Raw genomic sequence first — 19606 nt, 5'->3', positions numbered from 1 at the left:
TGGGCCCCTTTGTCCTAAACCTATGGGACCATAACCCACAAAATCAATCACAAGCTTCCTTTTGTGGTTATAAACATTGTGTTTTAAAATTGATTTCTATTTACTAATACTAAAGTTATTATCCGGAAACCATCCGTCTTTGGAGGACGCTGACGACGACAACGACAACGACGATACCAATATACGAACGCAAAAATTTTTGCGGTCGTATAAAAATGCTTGTTTTTTACCCCTTTTTGGCCCTTAATTCCTACACTGTTTGCCCCATAACCCTTAAAATACATCCCAACATTCCAATAGGACAACCGGATGCGCCTTTTGGCCAAAATCTGATTCGGCGGCGCTCAGTAGACTAACGCCGAAAATTGGTCTATTTTGCGTCAGCCGACGTCAACTGAAAAATAGTGCGCTTTTGTAATTTTTTTCATTCGTTTGTGGCAAAGTACCTACGTTAAATACTGTTGATTGTAAGCACATCTATATGAGGAAAATATATGAGTTTACATATTATTTTCAATTTCAAACATTAAAATAAAAGGAAATCTTGTTTTTTTTATATCTGGACATAGAATTTCGGATTTTTATTTTCCGCACTGTAAGAGTAAAAGGCGATATTAATCAAAGAGCTGATAGCTCTGAGGTGGAAGAAGGTGAATAAAAGGTAACTTGAATTACCATAAAAGCAGCCCCACTAACCCAGGCTGCTTTGTTCCATTATCGATATGATGTATTTTTTTTTCTTCAAACAAGAAAAGGTCATAAGTACATGGATTTCCCATTCGTACAATCATTTTCTATTTTCAGTGGACTATGAAAATAAGGAAAAATCTTTAATTTGGCAGTAAAATTAAGAAGATCATATCATAAGGAACACATGTGTACTAAGTTTCAAGTTGATTGGATTTCAACTTCATCAAAAACTACCTCGACCATAAACTTTATAACCAGAAGCAGGACGGACGGACAGACTAGAAAACATAATGCCCATAAATAACGCATAAAAATAGTAAGACTTGTTACGTACCCGCCAACTTTTGAAAGTTCCCATATGGGTTTTTACTGCACAACAACAATTTTAAAGGTTACAATTTTTAGCGAAGTATTTTGCACGATCTGGATTGTCTAGAAAAAGTGTCATATTTGTATGATGAACTTACATGTCTTTTTCTTTCTTAAGTCTGTTTGCATGATTCTAGTTATTAAATCGGTAGAAAATATATACATGTAGCTAGCAGACCAGGGTTTATTTTCTAGAGTAAGAATATTAGATGCTTATTGAAATTTCCAATTTTGAATTATGCACAAAGATGGACCTTTAACAGGTTGGGAACAACACTCCAAATGAGGGGTAACCTTACTGGAAGATCATTACAACCCACTGTAAAAAAAAATGAGCACCTTTATATTCATATTATTTGATGAAACTTTTCCGCAAGAACTATGCATCTTTTAAGTATTGAATGGTAAAAACATGTCAAAAGAATTTTCTGTTGTTTTTAAACGTATATCTTCTTTATTAATTTGACCCCTCATTTAGAAAAGTTGTTCCAAATATAATGAATTTTCCCACTTTTGATTTCAATAAAATCTTAATAATGTTCTTTATTTTTTTTCAACAGTAAAATGACCCCTTTTTTTAGGGACAGTCCCTCATTTAAGGGACACCACTTATAATTGGGGAGAGAGGGGGTCCCAACCTGAATACAAAAATGAAATATAAAATATGTTACAACCAGTATTATGTCAATAAATTGTCAATGAATTAGTGGAAAAAAATACTATTTACTTTCTTTATCATGTTTATGGTAGTACAGTAGACTCCGGCCAATGGGATACCCAAATTGTCAGCTAAACATATCCGATTACCCGATATATTCAATTAGACTATGAATGTATATTCATTGAATATTCTACAATAATAAGTAGATCTATTGCTTAAAGGGAAACTTCGCAAAAAAATCAAAAATTGATATTATGTTCATTCAATATAAAAATGCTCAAATTCATAGTTATTAAAGTTTTATTCCGCTAGATAAGCGATCACCATCGATTTTAAATTTAGACTATCAATTCTCTGCGTTCGACCATTTTGTATTCTTTCCCGATTAATAACAACGATATGTCTATAAACCACAAAGGAACAAAACTACAGTAACCGATGTAGTCGTAATTGCGTGTCGATATCTTGTCAATCGTACGGTTGTTTTATCCGACTAACTAACTTGATACGGAAATATTCTTATTTTTTTAAATTACCATGGTCTGTTGTTTTTAAACTGTTGATATTGGAATAAGGTAAAAGTCAAAGTTGAAATCATAAATAAGTGTTCCGTGAAAATTGTTTTCGAAAATCTAATTTGTTCATAATTCTTTAAAGTAATAAACTTTTTTCAAATAAATTCTGATCTTCCCTCATCTGATCACCAGCATGGCTAAAGGTATTACTTCCAAAGGTATTGTGAGGGGTGTGAGGTGACACGTCCAGGTATTCAAGCGATTACCTGTCGGGCTTGCAAGTTCATGCATCGTTTCACCTCTGCAGGTACACGGCGGATAACTTATAACTTTCCATTTTGAACTATCAGATGTATAATATACAACTCTGTCTTACTTGTCATTACTAAACTCATACGCTTGTTTATAAATAACATTTCTGGTGTAAAGAATATTATTCATAAAAATATAAATAATACCCAAAAAATAAGATTTGATGAAATTAAAATCTATTTAAATATTTTTTCCAAGGGTGAATTTGGGAAAATGTAATATATACTCATTGTCAATAGTGAAGGACAGATTGGAACATACCAGAAATATTGATTAAAAAAAATATACGCACTTGTCGACGATTCGTTTATACGACTGGGTAGAAAGTTACGGAACTATAGCGCAATTTAAAATATATACATGTATACATTGAACATAAGAAAAAAACATATATTTTGAATAAATTGGGGTGAAAGTTTTGTAAATAGACTAGTCCACGTATGCCATCAGTATGTAATCATCGAATTTCGATAGACTATTGTATACCAGAAGAAGAAGAAGAAGAAGAAGAAGAAGAAGAAGAAGAAGAAGAAGAAGAAGAAGAAGAAGAAGAAGAAGAAGAAGAAGAAGAAGAAGAAGAAGAAGAAGAAGAAGAAGAAGAAGAAGAAGAAGAAGAAGAAGAAGAAGAAGAAGAAGAAGAAGAAGAAGAAGAAGAAGAAGAAGAAGAAGAAGAAGAAGAAGAAGAAGAAGAAGAAGAAGAAGAAGAAGAAGAAGAAGAAGAAGAAGAAGAAGAAGAAGAAGAAGAAGAAGAAGAAGAAGAAGAAGAAGAAGAAGAAGAAGAAGAAGAAGAAGAGAACCAATTTGATTTAAATACAGGTCGATGTATAATTTGCTTTGGTTTATCGATAATTTGCTTTGGTTTATCGAAGTTGTGGACATAGTAAAATCACAGATTTATATTTCAATAAGATTGTTCTCGAACAAAGGAAGGAATTCGTCATCACAACTGTTATATATGCCACTGGACGAACACTAATTATCCCCAAGGGATGTGAATATTTTGCTGGGAAACTATTGAGTATCAAAGTTTCAAATTAATTTCGGGATTTATTTTCTTTCTTGGTATTCAAGGGAAATATGACATTAAATTGGTTCTGTCTTTTTTTTAAACATCGTTAAAAAGATGTGTGTCTAAAGTGGACGCCACAAGAACCCTGTAATACTAGTACGAGAGTATAGCATGTAAACATTCCTTCTCAATAATATGGTTGTATTGGAAATCTTTTCATACAGATTGACAACTCATGGTCCGATATGCATGTAATATTTGCCACATGACGCCCATAGTTCTTTCTACCATCATCATCTTATTCTTTGATATTGTTGTAAACATCGATGGTTCACACCCAAACAAAATGGGAGTAATGTACCTTCAGAGCTTCCCCGTGGTATACACTTGTGAAACTTAATATATAGACGAAATTTCTGTATAAAAATGAATCTACATCTTCAAATAACGATTTTGAGTAATCACCTTACAAACCAATATAAACGTATGGCAAGATATAACCATGAAAGAATTAAGTTTTTGTCAGACGCAAGAACTCATCACTATCATAAACGTATACGTATATATGCATGCAGTTTCAAATATCAAGAACAAGCGGTCGATGTCGATAGTCTGTTTTCTAACTGTTCAGAGTAAGACATGCCACTTGTTCATTCTTGGAAGCCTTCATATTCCCCGTCCAACGATGGGAACTCTTTCTGGTTGTGTTGACTATAAATGCTTGTATGGTAATTCTGTCGTTTATCTGTACAAGTGGTTGCATTTCCTCTCCTTTCCCAACAAACAAACTAACGAAACGCTTCTAGTCTGCTTTCTCTAGAGCTCATCCTCAATGGCGCTTATACGTCAGGAAACTTACATGTATACTAATAATGATTGTTTCAAGAACAACGATGTATGGACGAACTATTCTAAATTCGTCAATATCAGTTATGTAGGACTAAAATATAAGTTTTATTACAACTACTGTATTACTTATTTGGATTAATGACGGCTATCATGTTCAACATTGCACAAATATTATCATAGAATTTTAAAAAAAAATGTCCAAAAATCCTCAAAAAAAAATAATGCCTTAGCTTAGATCATTGGTATTCTTTTCACAAAAAGTTCGTGTAAATGATTGTCAAATGAATTTAATTATGTAAGAATGAAATGTTAAAAAGAAACTAAAAAAAAATCATGCATGTTGTATGTTGTATTTTTTTTCAATTAAAAACTTTAAAATTGCGATAGTTTTATGAGCATTAAACACAGCCAGATTTGAATACAAGTTAAGAAATTCCGGTAAAGTCAATGATATCAAACAGATGTGCAATGGTATATCAAATTGGGAAATATTGCATTTAGTTTTTATTAAAGATTAAAACTACTATTTTTACTTCATATTTGAATCTTTACGCCAATTGCCGAAGAAAGTAATCCAAAATTGTTTCCTTTTATTTTTATACACTTTCGGAATTATGAATCTGAATTTTATTTTCAATTAATTTACACAATTTAATTATTGTATCTTAATTCTCATCGTGTATTAAATTTTAGTGTATTAAATACAGCATACTCTTTCTAATCCTTTCTGTTTATCCTTTCCAAATAACAACATTCATACCTGCGTACGCTTGAATTCACACCTGCGGCTAAATAGCTACAAGGTAAACGAATTGACCTCAAGCTGAGAAATATAGTGACCTTTAGAAATAATATACACACTCTGCTCACACATTAGTTGCATTGAAATGATTTATCAAAACAATAACTGTAAATAGAACTGAAATATTTTCAGTTCAATATCAGTAAAAATGTTCAATAAATATTTTATGAAAAAAATCTCAACAATAATTAATGAAATTTATTCGAAAACTTTTACTAGAGATAATTTTATAGGAGTTTAATTCAATCAATACAAAACGGTATATGCATATTCATTTTCGTTCATTCTTATATTGTGGTTAATAACTACGACCATTCGTCAGCTGTGCGCTTTTAATTACGTATATTGTCGATAAGCTATAAGAGTTAAACAGATTTTATTTTTTCCCAGAATTCAACAAATCGGGCTAAAACGTCACGACCCACTCGAGAATTCAACCAAAAAAAAGTTACAAATACTTGATTTTCTCCGTTATTAGAAGGAATATAAATTTAAAACTTTGCAAATGTGTTTTTTATGTTAAGATGAACATAATTAGATGATAAGTAAAAAACGCGGAATTTCCCTTTAATATGTGAAAGGGCTGGAGGATTGATGAAGTGATTTTTATCAATAACATCACCACGATGTTTGCGAAAAAAATTATCAGCTGATTATGTAGCTAATGATTAAATTTGTTTCCACTTGTATTTTTTAAATCCTATATTTATTAAAATCAATCAAATGTCCTGAAGTATTTATGTAAATTATTATCTTCCATCCATAGTTTATCTACTTGTTTAGTAAACAAATTATTTTCATTTTCACACAGGTAAACTAATTTGACTATAAATAGATCAAAGCATGTCTGTGTAGAATCTCTAATCTAAAATCGTAATTGTTATAATTTTATTTCTTTAAATAATCAAATTTAAATTTATAAAGATATTCATGATTGATAAAATAGTATTGTTTAAAGCAGAGACATATAATACAAGAGATTGGCAACTCTAGTAGAGTCTATATAACGGCCAATGAAATCACTTGGCCACCGGAAGTGCTTGGGATGATGATGTGACCTGGGACGAAGATGAGCAAATTTCGCCATTGTTGTAAAGCGAGACGATACGCTTAAAGATTTTTTTTATCGTTTATGTCCATTGTTTTCACAGCTAAAGCATGTAAGTATATTCAAAAGATACATTTTACTAATTCTACCAATTTGTTTATACTATAATGTGCTGAAATGATGATAATAATCAAATGCAGACTAATTTAAAGTCGGTCCATTCAGCTTCCCCTTTATCTTGAGTGGGGAACCCCCTTTTTAAAATGGGTGGATCCGCCCCCTGCTTCCAGACCCTCATTGTAAACCCCTTCAATACCCTCATGAGATCTACAAAATATATAGAAGCAGAGACTAAATAAAGATTATGTCAGCAACTTACATTGTATGTTCACTGTATAACGTTTAACAATTGATAAACATATCAAATATTTGTACCTAATAGCAAGCTTGAAAGGTCTATACATGACAAAAGAAATTTAAAATAGATTTAGCATAATAAAAACCTGCAGAATGTTATATGACATACATGTAGGAAGTAACGTTTAAAAGTAAGACAAATAGATGTTGTATAATAGGCTTCAAATTTCTTTTCAACTCTAAAATATTGTATTATATGTCTCTGTTTAAAGTTTACGCTTTCAGAGACTATTTATGTTTAGGTCATGGTTCTAGAGGCTTCTTCACATAGTTGTAACCAAACCAATATGGCCGCCACACGTGAAAGAATTAAGTCTATTTTTATTAATGTATGCAGATGACATGGTCATTTTTTCGGAAACCAAACATGGTTTGCAGGAGATGTTAAATGCATTGTATATTTATACCAAGAAATGGAAATTAACTGTTAATATTGATAAAACCAATTGTAATTTTTAGAAATGGGGGCGTAGTAAAGGATGAAGATAAATGGTTTTATGATCATGTACAAATTGATATTGTTAACACATTTGCATATCTAGGTATTGTTCTTAATTTTAATGGAAAATTTGCTGTTGCACAAAAAAAAGTTGCAGAACAAGGTAGAAAAGCTATGTTTTGTTTATTTAGTAACATTAGACAATTTTCATTTAATTATGCAACGTTATTGTCATTATTTGATACAGATGTGAGTAGTATTCTATGTTATGTTTCTGAAATATGGGAAATTTATAAAAAGTGTATTGTTAAATTTAGATTGTCATCACATACTCTAGCGATAGAGAAGGGAAGGTATTCCAATGTTTATAGAAACCTTAGAACCTGTACATTGTGTATTGATGATATTGAGGATGAAATGCATTTTATTTTATGATGTCCATTATATTCTATTTGCGTGAATGTTTGATTTAACCATATTATTGGCTTTTACAATTATTAAGCACTACTAATGTAAAAGACTTGTGCAACTTGGGAATATATATATATTTAGAGCACTGAAGCTCAGATATGACTGTTTTCAGTAAAAATGATTTGTAATTCATTTGTTACAAATATTTGCTATTTGGAATTATATTTTTATTTTTTGTGTATTTAAAACTTCTGTCTGTTTTGTCATGATCGTATATTTTTGTAATATATATTTAGTATATATTGATTATACTTGTACCTATATGTTGTAAAACATTTGGTTAATAAAGAATTGAATTGAATTGGATTTGTCCTCTCTATTTTAGCAATTAGATTTTGGCTGGTCATTAATCATGGATATTGGTACACAGCCTAACTTTTATCTATTAATAGCCGAATCTCCCGGAGTTTTGTAAACACACACAATTAAACGATAAACTGCTTCATAACGTGTGACCTCACGTGTGTGGTAAATTTTGTTGATTGACATGCAAGGCTATTCTAAATGAATTAATCTTCATCAGCTAAGAGACGGCTAGTATCTTTTCGAAAAGCTATTACTTGTTCTACTTATGGTATTAAGCATTGTGGTAATTTCAGAGCAATTGATATACTTACCACAACTTATTGTCTTGGAACTAAATAAAGGCCCCTTTGGGCCCTAATTCCTAAACCGTTAGGACTATAACCCCCAAAATCATTCACAAGGGTAATACATACATGTTATAACCTGTAAAAAATATTGCTTAAAAATGGTTTTAACTTGTACAAAATTTAAGATAAATCTTACTGAAGTAAAATATACATTTAAATTCACCAATGCATAAAGAACAACAATAAATAGGCCAGACCATGTTTTTTTTCTGTAGAGGACAATGATCACAAAGTTAAAAATATATGTTTCATGACTTATGTTGTCAAAATGTGTTTTCCTGAATTGTATGTTTTATGCAGCCCATCATGGCTTAAATAAGTGTGACACTATTACCAAAAGCTTGCATTTCCTCAATGACAATTACATTAGATAGAAGTAACTAAATTCTTCCAAAAAATTTAAGAACAATACCTAATTATTTTGAGTAAAACTCCGCCCTCTCGTTTTATAGCACGCAAAGACTAAAATAATGTCTTATATGCTGACTCTGTAAAAGCAAAAGAGAGCTGAAATAGTTTTCATCGGACCACGCTTCATTATCAATATCTTTGGAACTACTCTTCAACATTTTTGGCCTTCAGCATGACTTATGTAAATTTCTAACTCAATTTGTTTTTTTACAAACTATAAGATCATTGCACGAGGCGAATTTCATTTTGATGTTTTTAATATATATCCTCTACTCTGAAAGCATGTATCTGTGGCCTTTGGATGTTGTCTGCTCCATGGGCGGGTTGTTGTCTTTTAGAACAAACTTTATATATATATATATATATATATACAGTCCGCCAAAAGTTAAGCACCACCGAAATATAACTGGCAATATTTTTTTAACTATTGCAAAAAAAATATCAATTTTTGGTGTAATGAATTACCCCTAACATACACTAAGAAAATTCATTACGACCAAAAAGATTGAATTCCAATAAACCAGTCAAACAACCTTTTATCAGAGATTATCTGTGCGTTTACAAATACACTGTTTCTCCAGGTGGTCGTGTTAGTGTTCGTACATTGGTCCGTCGACTTCATAGCGGCAAACGAAGAGCAAGTCGTGGTGTATAGAGACCTGTACCTTCAAGCAGGCACTCTACCGTCAGGTTTAAATGGGATAATGACCATCTATGCTTGAACATAAGAACCTGACAAAACACTCATTGATCAGATGGGAGTCAGTTTCCTTTCCTGCCAGTAGACGCCATAATACGAATTTCGCAGGGGAAAAAACGGCCTATGACCAAAAACATTTTTTGCACAAGGACTGCATTCATTGCTGGTAGTGTTCCAGTACGGGGTTGCTTCTTATACCGTTATAAGCTGGGTATGCATATTTTGCAGGGTAACATAAACGGACAGACATACAGAGATTTGGTGCCTTAACACATTGCAGTCCGTCATTTTAATAATCCCCCACTTGCGTCAACATTGTCAAGACCCTTGTACCTGAATAACAACGCTATACCACACAGAGCAAGAATTTTAACCGAGTCCAAAGAGCTAACAGCCATTTACACTAATTTTTGGCCTTCCTTGACTCCATACATAAACCCTATCAAACATGTCTGAGATGCCATTGTCGGAAATCTCAATCGCAGAGTTTCACCTTTACAAAAGTTTGTCGATTTTAAGTGGCATTTGTTGTTTAATGCAACAGATTTCCCCAACTAAAGTTTTGAAGGCTTGTACCGAGAAAGATACGTCGTGTTATGAAACTGTACCGGAAATGAGGTTGTTACACATGCTATTGACTCAAATATTGACATCAAATTTGCCGAACATACCAAAGATTATGTGTAGAAAATTTTAATGATATTGGGTGATTAATTGTTGTAAAAAAATAAAATCACAGTGAAACTTAAATTCCATTTCTAAAATTGTGTAATTTACACTATTTCTATGAACGAAAAACGTACATGCATAGAACCTTCATAAGTGACCAAAATTATATGTGTGGTTTGTTTATGGTATACATTAGCAAAATTGCTATATGCTTGTTTTCTGTTTTTCGAGGAATAATTGATTTTTTAAATTTGAAAAAAAAATCGATGCAATAAAAGTAGGTGGTGCTTAACTTTTGGCGGACTGTATATATAGATATCATTACCCTTTTTTATAGCGCCAATTATAATACAAAACATTTTATCAGTTGTTATTCTACACATTATAACACATTATCAGGACCCATCCTATCCCCCATTCAATGCATAAAAAGAGACATAAGGTGACCATTTTTTTTAATTTATGACCCCCCTCCGTTTTTTAAATCGCTGAAACTGCCTCTGTAATCACCGTGCATCAGTTATTTCAAATCACCCTAAAAACAACATTCTCAATTTTTGTTTCACTGATTTTTTATCAAGAGGGGGGGGGGGCTGAGAATAGAGGAGCATGCGTTGGGGTAGGGGGTGTGGATAGTGGCTGGAAACGTAGAAGCCAAGTTTGGTTAGGCAAAAGAGAATGTCAGTCGCCCCCGAAAGTGCAGAAAAAATGGCTTTTATAATTTTGTTGACCTGACTACGGACGACCAATCGGTACTCTTTGATAGTTAGTTCCTTTGGAAAGATCAAGTCCAAAAACGACCATTTGATATTCGGGGGGGGGGGGGGGAGGGGGGAGGATTTGTTTTTGATCGGTTATTTATTTTTGTAAACCAAGAGGACATATTATTCATTTTCTGCACTATTGAAGCAAGATTTTTCATTTTCATTAGAGCAAGGGACTGATTATTCATTTTCACAACTATATTTTTGATATACGAAAACATACAATTTTGATATGATTTGTTTGTTATATATATATAGTATAGTCAAGTCATTATGTACCATTTAATTAGATTAATCACCCCCTCTGCAGAAATGTCTGAATCTTTTAAAAGCTAACTGCATATACTTGTATTGCACGTTCATAGTATTAAAGTTTTGTTATAACTAGGCACTTTTAAATGTATTGGCAAACATACTAAGCCGAGCGGAGTGAGGCAAACATTTTTTTGAAGGGTCTTGGAGCCACTGAAGGCCCAACTTGCCAAGAAGCCTGAAGGTGAAGCTATAGAACAAATGACGCAAAATCATGCTTTCTTGGTGTTCCGAAGACCCTTTCATAATTTGAAAATGAAGTTTTGTTTTAATAATTTTTTGACAATTTTTGGTCTTAAAGCAAAATGTATAAATTCTGTGTAAGACAAGTTTCTAGAGACAACATCAAAAGACCAATATGCATGATAAAGCAAAAAGGGAATTCACATAGTTAAGTCTGTGGCTGCTGTTTTTTTTAAACTCATGATCAAGTTCATAACAAAATTACTAGATAACAAAAGGAATGCAAAACTAACAGAATACAGAAGGGCAATCAACAAACAAAAGACAAATAAATAAGAAGCATTGATCCCGAAAAATCAGGGCTATAAATCTGAGGGAAAACAGAACTTTCATCTTGCAAGGCCGTGAACACAATTTGATATGAAGACAAGCGTTTGGTATTGAAATTTCCTTCATGTAGTTACGACCTTCTTAAAATAAAAGTGAGACTGTAAGATTTCCTGAGACAATATACCTCAAGTTAAATGAAACCATGAAACCAATTTTCAGACATTTCAAGTATGTTTTAATATTAATATTTATACTTTTGTTATTAAAAAAATTTGGGAAGTGTTTCCCGATTTGTTTGGGGTGAAAAAGATGAATTTATGAAGAATCTGGTGCCATGATCTAATACTTTTAAAGATTAGACCTGCTGAGTTATTTATTTTCAATACAGTGCAAGTCAGGTAATTTATGTTCAAACTACCACAGAACAAACCATTTATTTTTGTGATTACCAAGGCTAGATTATTTATTTTCAAAATTCTCCTGCCCCCCCCCTCCCCCCATATCCGAATATCAAATGGTCGTCCCCTTATTCTGAATCTTAAAAGGCAAATTAATTTTTTCTCTGCGTATGAAGGTTCCACAGGAAAAATTCAACTCGTCATTATTATTTGAACTAGCATAGAAAGTATTTTTTGACTCGTTCAAGTTGGCTCTGAAAGTAAAAAAACTTGCTTATTGACTTATTGACTTTAACAACCATGTGCATGCAATATGCAATTAGAACTTTTTATCAATGATGTTTGTTTTTCGCAATCACTGAAAACCTATGTTTGTAATATAAAAAAGATAGAGATCCTTTTCTGGGTTCCTTCGAAAACGGGCTTCTTTATCAGAAAATTATTTTATTAACTATCAATATAACATATGATTTACATTACTATAGTATTAATGAATGGGTGTTTTTATAATGGCCCTGTTATATGTCCAAGGTCTGTTATAATGGTCGAGGAAGTCTGTAATGGCCCGAGGCAACGCCGAGGGCCATTACAGACATCCGAGGCCATTATTACTGACCGAGGACATATAACAGAGCCATTATAAAAACACTCATTTCTTAATACATTTATTAACCAACTAAATAAAAGTGTATGTGTTAATATACCAAATATCCAAGATATTAAGTTGACAGAAGTTATGTGTTGAAAAACAGGAGGAACAGTGATCCCTATATATGGTTCTTTAATGTTGATTGTTGGTTACTAAATTAAATAAAATACAAAAAAAAATATACTCTTTACAACTTAATTTTATTAACTTTATTAAAAACCCTAACTGTGCTTCATACAGACAAACCGGGCATTAATACAGGGCCATTACAGAAAAACAGGGCCAATACAGAAAAAACAGGGCCATTACAGAAAAACAGGACCATTACAGAAAAACAGGGCCATTACAGAAAAACTGGGCCATTACAGAAAAAAACAAGGCCATTACAGAAAAACAGGGCCATTACAGAAAATATGTTATTTTTAATAACCAGTCATTTTTGGCAATAATGTACTTAGTTGGTTAATAATTACTTGTATTGTCCAATTCAAGAAAATAATATCCATTTATAGCACTTTTAAAATTTACACGAAACATAAGAATGGGTGTCATATCCACCTTTTTAACATTTCAAAATAAACACGTGGTAACAGTAAACAGGTGCTTCTGACAACGAGGAATTTCTATATCACCGTAACAAGATTTATCTCTCTTTAATTGTCCTTGAACAATGATGCATCGTAATGGGCTTTGTTCCAATATTTCTAATGTCTCTAATTAATGTCATAATATGGGTTTCAGTCAAATATTCTAAGGATCTGATCCAAAGAGTACGAATTATGGATTTAGTTGTAGAAAAGGGGCTTAAGCCCAATTTTGAACGGTTCCAACGAGCTATTTTGAATATAATGGGAGTAGCAAAGTCAGAAATGAATATAATAAAAAAAACAAAATACAAAAATAAAACCAATGCATAAAATTCCAATAACTACCACAGCAAATAAAAAAGTTGCAGTGTTCATTGGTCAAGTTTTGCGGTTAGGTCCTCTTGTGAATAGTTATCAAAGGTACCAGGATTATAATTTAGTATGCCAGACGCGCGTTTAGTCTACATAAGACTCATCAGTGACGCTCATAATATCAAAATATTTATAAAGCCAAACAAGTACGAAGTTGAAGAGCATTGAGGATCCAAAATTCCAAAAAGTTGTGCCAAATACGGCTAAGGTAATCTATTCCTGGGATAAGAAAATCCTTAGTTTTTCGAAAATTCAAAGTTTTATGTTCAGAAAAATTATAAAAATGACCACATAATTGATATTCATGTCAACACCGAAGTGATGACTACTGGGCTGGTGATACCCTCGGGGACGAAACGTCCAACAGCAGTGGCATCGACCCAGTGGTGTAAATAATTATCAAAGGTACCCGGATTAATATACTATTTGAAATACGAAAGCAAATATTTGGTGTGTAAAATGTACATATATTAGGCCGTTACCTTTTATAGCTGACTGTGGTATTGGCTTTGATCATTGTTGAAGGCCGTACGTTGGCCTATAGTTGTTAATTTCTGTGTGTCTCTGTTCTGTCGGATCGGGAGGGTTCATCAGACCGTGACCTAAATGTGATGTTATATTACTACTAGGAGACGGTATTAAGAATTGAACGATGGACAGTCAGTGCGTGAATGCTTCTTACTACCTGATTGGAAGATATTACGAGACGTGAATAATCAAAGTTTATTGATTAGTTAGGACAATCCAAACATAATAAATGTCCTACAATCCCGTAGAGTATCGGATTTGTCCCCTCTATTTTAGCAATTAGATTTTGCCTGATCAATACTCATGCATATTAATTACATTTTTCATTTTCATCAGTTAAGAGACGACAAGCCCTTTTTGAAAGGCTAATACTTGTACAAATTATAGCGTTTGTATGAGGTCGATTCAAGGATATATTGATATGAAAGAAGTAAATTGTTTTGTACATTAATTAGGCCGTTACTTTTCTCGTTTAACTTGTTTAAAATTTGTCATTCGGAGCCTTTCATAACTGTCTTTGTGCTATGGACTTTGCTCATCGTTGAAGGCTATATGGTGCCTATATTGATTAATTTCAGTGTCATTGGTCTTTTTGGCAGTTATACCACATAATCTTTTAAATAATCCTAGTCAAGATTTGAGTTTAGCGCACTTGCTACGTTTGAGACCAAAATTGTATTTCGTTCCAGATTATTTACATCTTACGAGAGGCAAGTCCATTTTGTGGCTTCTCTTTATTCATAATTCCATTTTGACGTCTCATTGTTTCAAAAAATATAAAATGAAAAACAAGAATAAAAATAACGAAAATTTAATATAATACAAAAAACAGTGATAAAATAAAGAAAAATTGATATTATGCAAAAATATGAATTTATCAAACTACAATTTTTTCTGTGGTTTTTAACAAGAAAACATTCGAAATAATTCCTGAATGCTTGCTATCTTTCCATCTTTGACACATTCTGTCTCCATTTTCTTCTTTTCTGTAAAAACAAGTGTCAAAATCAATTACGTTCATGAAAGTTTATAATCAAATGAGTTCATGAAAGTTTAAAATCAAATTGGTTCATGAAAGTTTAAAATCAAATTGGTTCATGAAAGTTTGAAATCATAATATAAAAATAATAAGTGTTATTATGTTGCAACGACACACTTATTTAAATACCAAAGGATAAAGTGTTTCTTATTGCATTGGGATTTATAAATTTCAAGTTTATACGATGTTTGAATACTTCATTGACATGTGTTTGTTGCAATACGAAAATATTGCTGGTCTTGTCAAAGACGTCCACATGGAATGAACCATCACGACAATATAGAAAGTGTACATTTCTATAAAATGAATACCTTTTTCCAACATCTTTTGAGCTTTTCTCTCATGCTTTTCGACTTGCTTTCTTCTCTTTTCGTCTTTCTTCCGTTGTTCTTTATCAGCCTTATTATACCTTTCCATTATCATTTCTATTCTTTTAGTGTACTTTTTGATAATCATTTCCTCTTCTCTATCTAATTTCTTTTGTCTTTTCTCCTCTTTTTTCTGTTTTCTTTTTAGCCTCCTTTCCTCCTTTTTCATTTCTTTTCCTAAACCTCCATTAAGTTTACAGTTTAGGCCTGTATCCTATAATAATTAATTATTTGTCATGTACAATAGCTATCAAAGGTACCACGATTATAATTTATTACACCAGATTCGCGTTTCGTCTACATTAGACTCATCAGTGACACTCTCAGAACAAAATAGTTATTTATCTAAACAAGTGCAAAGTTAAAGAACATTGAGTACCCAAAATTCCAAAAAGGTGTGTCAAATGCGGTTAATGTAATCTATGCCTGGGATAATAAAATCCTTTTTTTTCTCTAAAAAATCAAAAGTTTTGTAAACAGGCAATTTATTAAAACAGGAACATATATATTATGTTAGATATATACTGTTCCCAGATTAAGATGACCATGCATATAATTGATATTCTAATTACCTTAAAAATATCTCCAACATTCTTCAGCGTTTTACCTGTTGGTCATAGAAAGTGGAAAAAATTAAATATCCCTATTAGTATCTCACTAAATAAACAAGTACCATATACTCTGTGATCATAATTGTTAAAGCATATAATAGAATCTAGTAATGTCATTATCGTATTTTTTTTTTATATTAGCTGAAATATCAGTTAGCCCTCGCGGTCTCGTTTTATTATTATTATTTATCATTGAAAAAATGACGAGATGGAATGAGGTATACAGATCCAACAAACGATGATAATTCTTAAGCTCTTAAACAATATCAACGGGTATTTGTCATTTCGGGCCCTTTTGTAGCTGACTATGCGGTATGATATTCGCTCATTGTTGAAGGCCGTACGATGACCTACATTCCTAATTAAACTTCTACGTCATTTGTCTCTGATGGAGAGATTTCTCATTGGTAATCGCACCACATCTCCTTATCTTTATAATTTCTTTTTAGAAAGTATTATTGTATTTTTTTACGGAACAAAAATAGAAATGAAGTCCAGAAAAACTCGTAAAATATACAAGCTGCAAATTAACTAAGGAAGTTACCTGCTCTAATAGATGCTTCCACTTCCGCCTCCAGCTCCTTCAATTCGTCAGATACACCAAAAGTTTTGTTACGGTATTGCATCGTCATTTTATTTTCTTTGTCACTTTTCTCCTCTTCTTTGAATTTGTCTAAATGGAGAAACACCTATATGTCACAATGTTCATAATAATTTGTGGATTTAGTATTTTTTTAAGTCTAATTGAAGGTGATGTCGGGTACATGTCAATGAGACAGGAACCTAACAAATCAAATAACCAAACGTTTCAGAGACTTTTATAGCTAACTAAAAGGTATAGACTTTGCTCATTAGTGAAGGCCGTACGGTGACCTATAGTTCTTAATTTATGTGTGATTTGGTCTCTTGTGGAGAGTTGTCTCATAGGCAATCATACCCATCTTCTTTGTATATGTATCTGTTATTTTTTTTTTTACATCTTGTTTTGATACCAAGCCTATAACTTGCAAGTTTGAGCTTGACATAATGAAAAAAAAAACGTGTGTGTACCAATAAAATATGTTCATCGACCTTTGCATATCTTTAGTTTTGTGTCAGTGGTTGCTGTTTTATTAATACTATACACGTCGCATTTACTTATGTATTATTTTTGAAGTTAAAAAAACATCCCCAACAATTTATCTTTTCACAGGACATAAAAGCATAGGAACCACGACAATTGTAGTCAGAATTCGAAAACTGATATTATTTTATATAATCTGACATTATTTTTCTATTATTTAAAAAAGAACTTAATCTACAAGAAGATGCTTATTTCTAACCGTTTAAGAACCAGAAAAAAAAGTAGTTTGAATTAACCCTGCGTGCAGCTTATCTGAGACTATTGCGTTCTGGTAATCTCAAAAGGTCAAAAGTACTTAGGCCAAAATACCCAAAAAAAATATATTAATCAGTTTAGGAAAATTTATACAAAATCTATGGAAGTGTAGTGGATTATCAGTGAAATAAAGAAATCAGTTCAAGACAATGAATTATAAGCTCACATTAACTTGAAGATGCCGAAAATATATTTTTGTCTAAGTAGGTTTTAAAATAAAAATAGAAAAAAACAGAAAGCATAGTACTTGGATAAAAAGTACAAAAGAATAACTTACCACACTTCTCTTTCTATGACTACTATCTTCGGAAGTGCTGCACAGGATTAATTCTTAAGACGTCTAAAAACTTTTCCTTGTGCAATTAATCGCCGATACTTCAACTATAACGTTGTCATGCGAGATGTTTGTTTATGACGTCGATGGATGGTGATGTAGTAGGATTAAGTTTGTTCGTAGAAATGCTCTTGTGTTCGTCATCTGTCCCATTTTTTATCCGCTACTGCTCTTGAAGAATCGCTGGCCTAAAATTTGGGAATCTTTGACTTAAACTTACTGACTAATAGGGCGCCTTCCTTAATACTTATGTAATAGATCACAACAGGTTGCTCTAGATGGAGAGATATCTAGTCAAATGTCTGTAGTCAATTGGATGACTCAAGGCTCAATCTTGGCCCCCCAATGGGTTCTCTGCTTTTCCTGATTTTGACATAAATGAACAGACTAATGTCACCTTCCTGCAACAGTGACATCAAAACACGCTTGTTTGGAGATGAATGTTTTGCTTTTCTATACAGAGCAATTATACCATAACTTCATTTTTTTTTTATTTTGAACTATTTCTTAGTAAATCCGACTACTCTTTGTTTGTTCAATGTGTCCTTTATTAGTTTTTGTAGAGCCTGCGACATATACTTGAGCAGATTGTGCATGAAATATTTGCCACTGGACATAAGCAAAAAATTATCATGTTTTTTGGTAAATAGAAAAGCATTTAACCTGGTTTAGTTTTCAAACCTATGCTGAGAAAAATGTTGACTGAAATAGATTTATAAATATACATTTTCGTACAGTTAGATGATATAAAAAAGAAGATGTGTTATGATTGCCAATGCGACAACTCTCCACAAGAGACCAAATGACAAAGAAGTTAACAAATATAGGTCACCGTATGGCCGTATGGCCTTCAACATTGAACAAAGTCCATACCACATGAGAAAGCTAACGGCATGATTAATGTACAAAACAAAAGGGAAAAAAACAAACATGCAGCACATCAGCAAACTACAGAATTACTGGCTCCTGACTTGGGACAGGCAGAAACATACAAAATGTGGCGGGGATAAATATGTTAATGAACCTCCCTCTAACTTGAGACAGTGTTGTAGCAGTTAAACAGAAGAATGAACTAAATGCAAAATTAGTTGAACAAGTCTTAACTCATCAGATGGATACCAATAGAAATAAATAAAGCAAAAACACAAAGTGGACGTGACCGGGTATTTGTATATCCCAACAACAAAAAGACACTACGTACAGACCTAAGAGTACTGACAGCTGCTTCAAAGCCACTTACAACTCATGAAAAACATGCTTCTAAGACTAAATTCAATCAGTTCACATTCAACCTCCAATGATTTATAATAGAGATGTCAAAAACAGTTAGAGGAAAACATGGCCTTGTGCAATGCCAAGATACAGGTATCGACAGATTGTAGATCCATTAATGTGTATATGTATATAACAATTATTGTTTTAGTTTGCTTTTAATTTACTGATTAAAAATCAATTAATACCAATAAAACAATATTCAATGATCTAATTACAGTGATTAAATGGTAATCTTTTATAAGTATTGATTCACAATGATCGTTTGTAAATTTATGCGCACGGTAAACCACATCTCCGTAAAAATGAGTCTATATAGGTTACTTGAAATGCCTTGCGCTGGTCGGATTCCGGTCCTACATGTTCTATAGCTTTACCTGCCATAATAAATCTACACATGGACAGTGTGGTATTGACCCTTGAAGAAACTTATTTCGTACAAATTATGGCAGGTAAAGCTATAGAA

General features: G+C 32.4%; 1 protein-coding gene across 1 annotated transcript; it reads right to left on the bottom strand.

Annotated features, from left to right (window-relative positions):
- Positions 1 to 14933: 14933 nt before the first annotated feature.
- On the bottom strand, positions 14934 to 17958 carry LOC143066612 (uncharacterized). The gene is made up of 5 exons (XM_076239478.1): positions 17812 to 17958; positions 16701 to 16829; positions 16118 to 16152; positions 15489 to 15759; positions 14934 to 15124 (listed from the first exon to the last, which is right to left on the bottom strand). Exons 2-5 carry the CDS (start codon positions 16786 to 16788, stop codon positions 15042 to 15044), a joined length of 477 nt encoding a protein of 158 aa, XP_076095593.1. The 5' UTR covers positions 16789 to 16829; positions 17812 to 17958; the 3' UTR covers positions 14934 to 15041.
- Positions 17959 to 19606: the final 1648 nt, after the last annotated feature.

Source organism: Mytilus galloprovincialis, chromosome 3, assembly GCF_965363235.1.
Source record: "Mytilus galloprovincialis chromosome 3, xbMytGall1.hap1.1, whole genome shotgun sequence".
NCBI lineage: Eukaryota > Metazoa > Mollusca > Bivalvia > Mytilida > Mytilidae > Mytilus > Mytilus galloprovincialis.
Note: the sequence above shows the minus strand (reverse complement) of the source record. Positions and strands in the feature narration are given on the sequence as shown.

What these genes read in the sequence shown, in the direction of transcription:
- LOC143066612 (XM_076239478.1), bottom strand. Translation starts at nt 16,788, where the DNA reads ATGACGATGCAATACCGTAACAAAACTTTTGGTGTATCTGACGAATTG. An exon ending in GGAAGCATCTATTAGAGCAG is followed by an intron (nt 16,153 to 16,700) that starts GTAACTTCCTTA and finishes TATGACCAACAG; the next exon opens with GTAAAACGCTGAAGAATGTT. An exon ending in ATGTTGGAGATATTTTTAAG is followed by an intron (nt 15,760 to 16,117) that starts GTAATTAGAATA and finishes TAATTATTATAG; the next exon opens with GATACAGGCCTAAACTGTAA.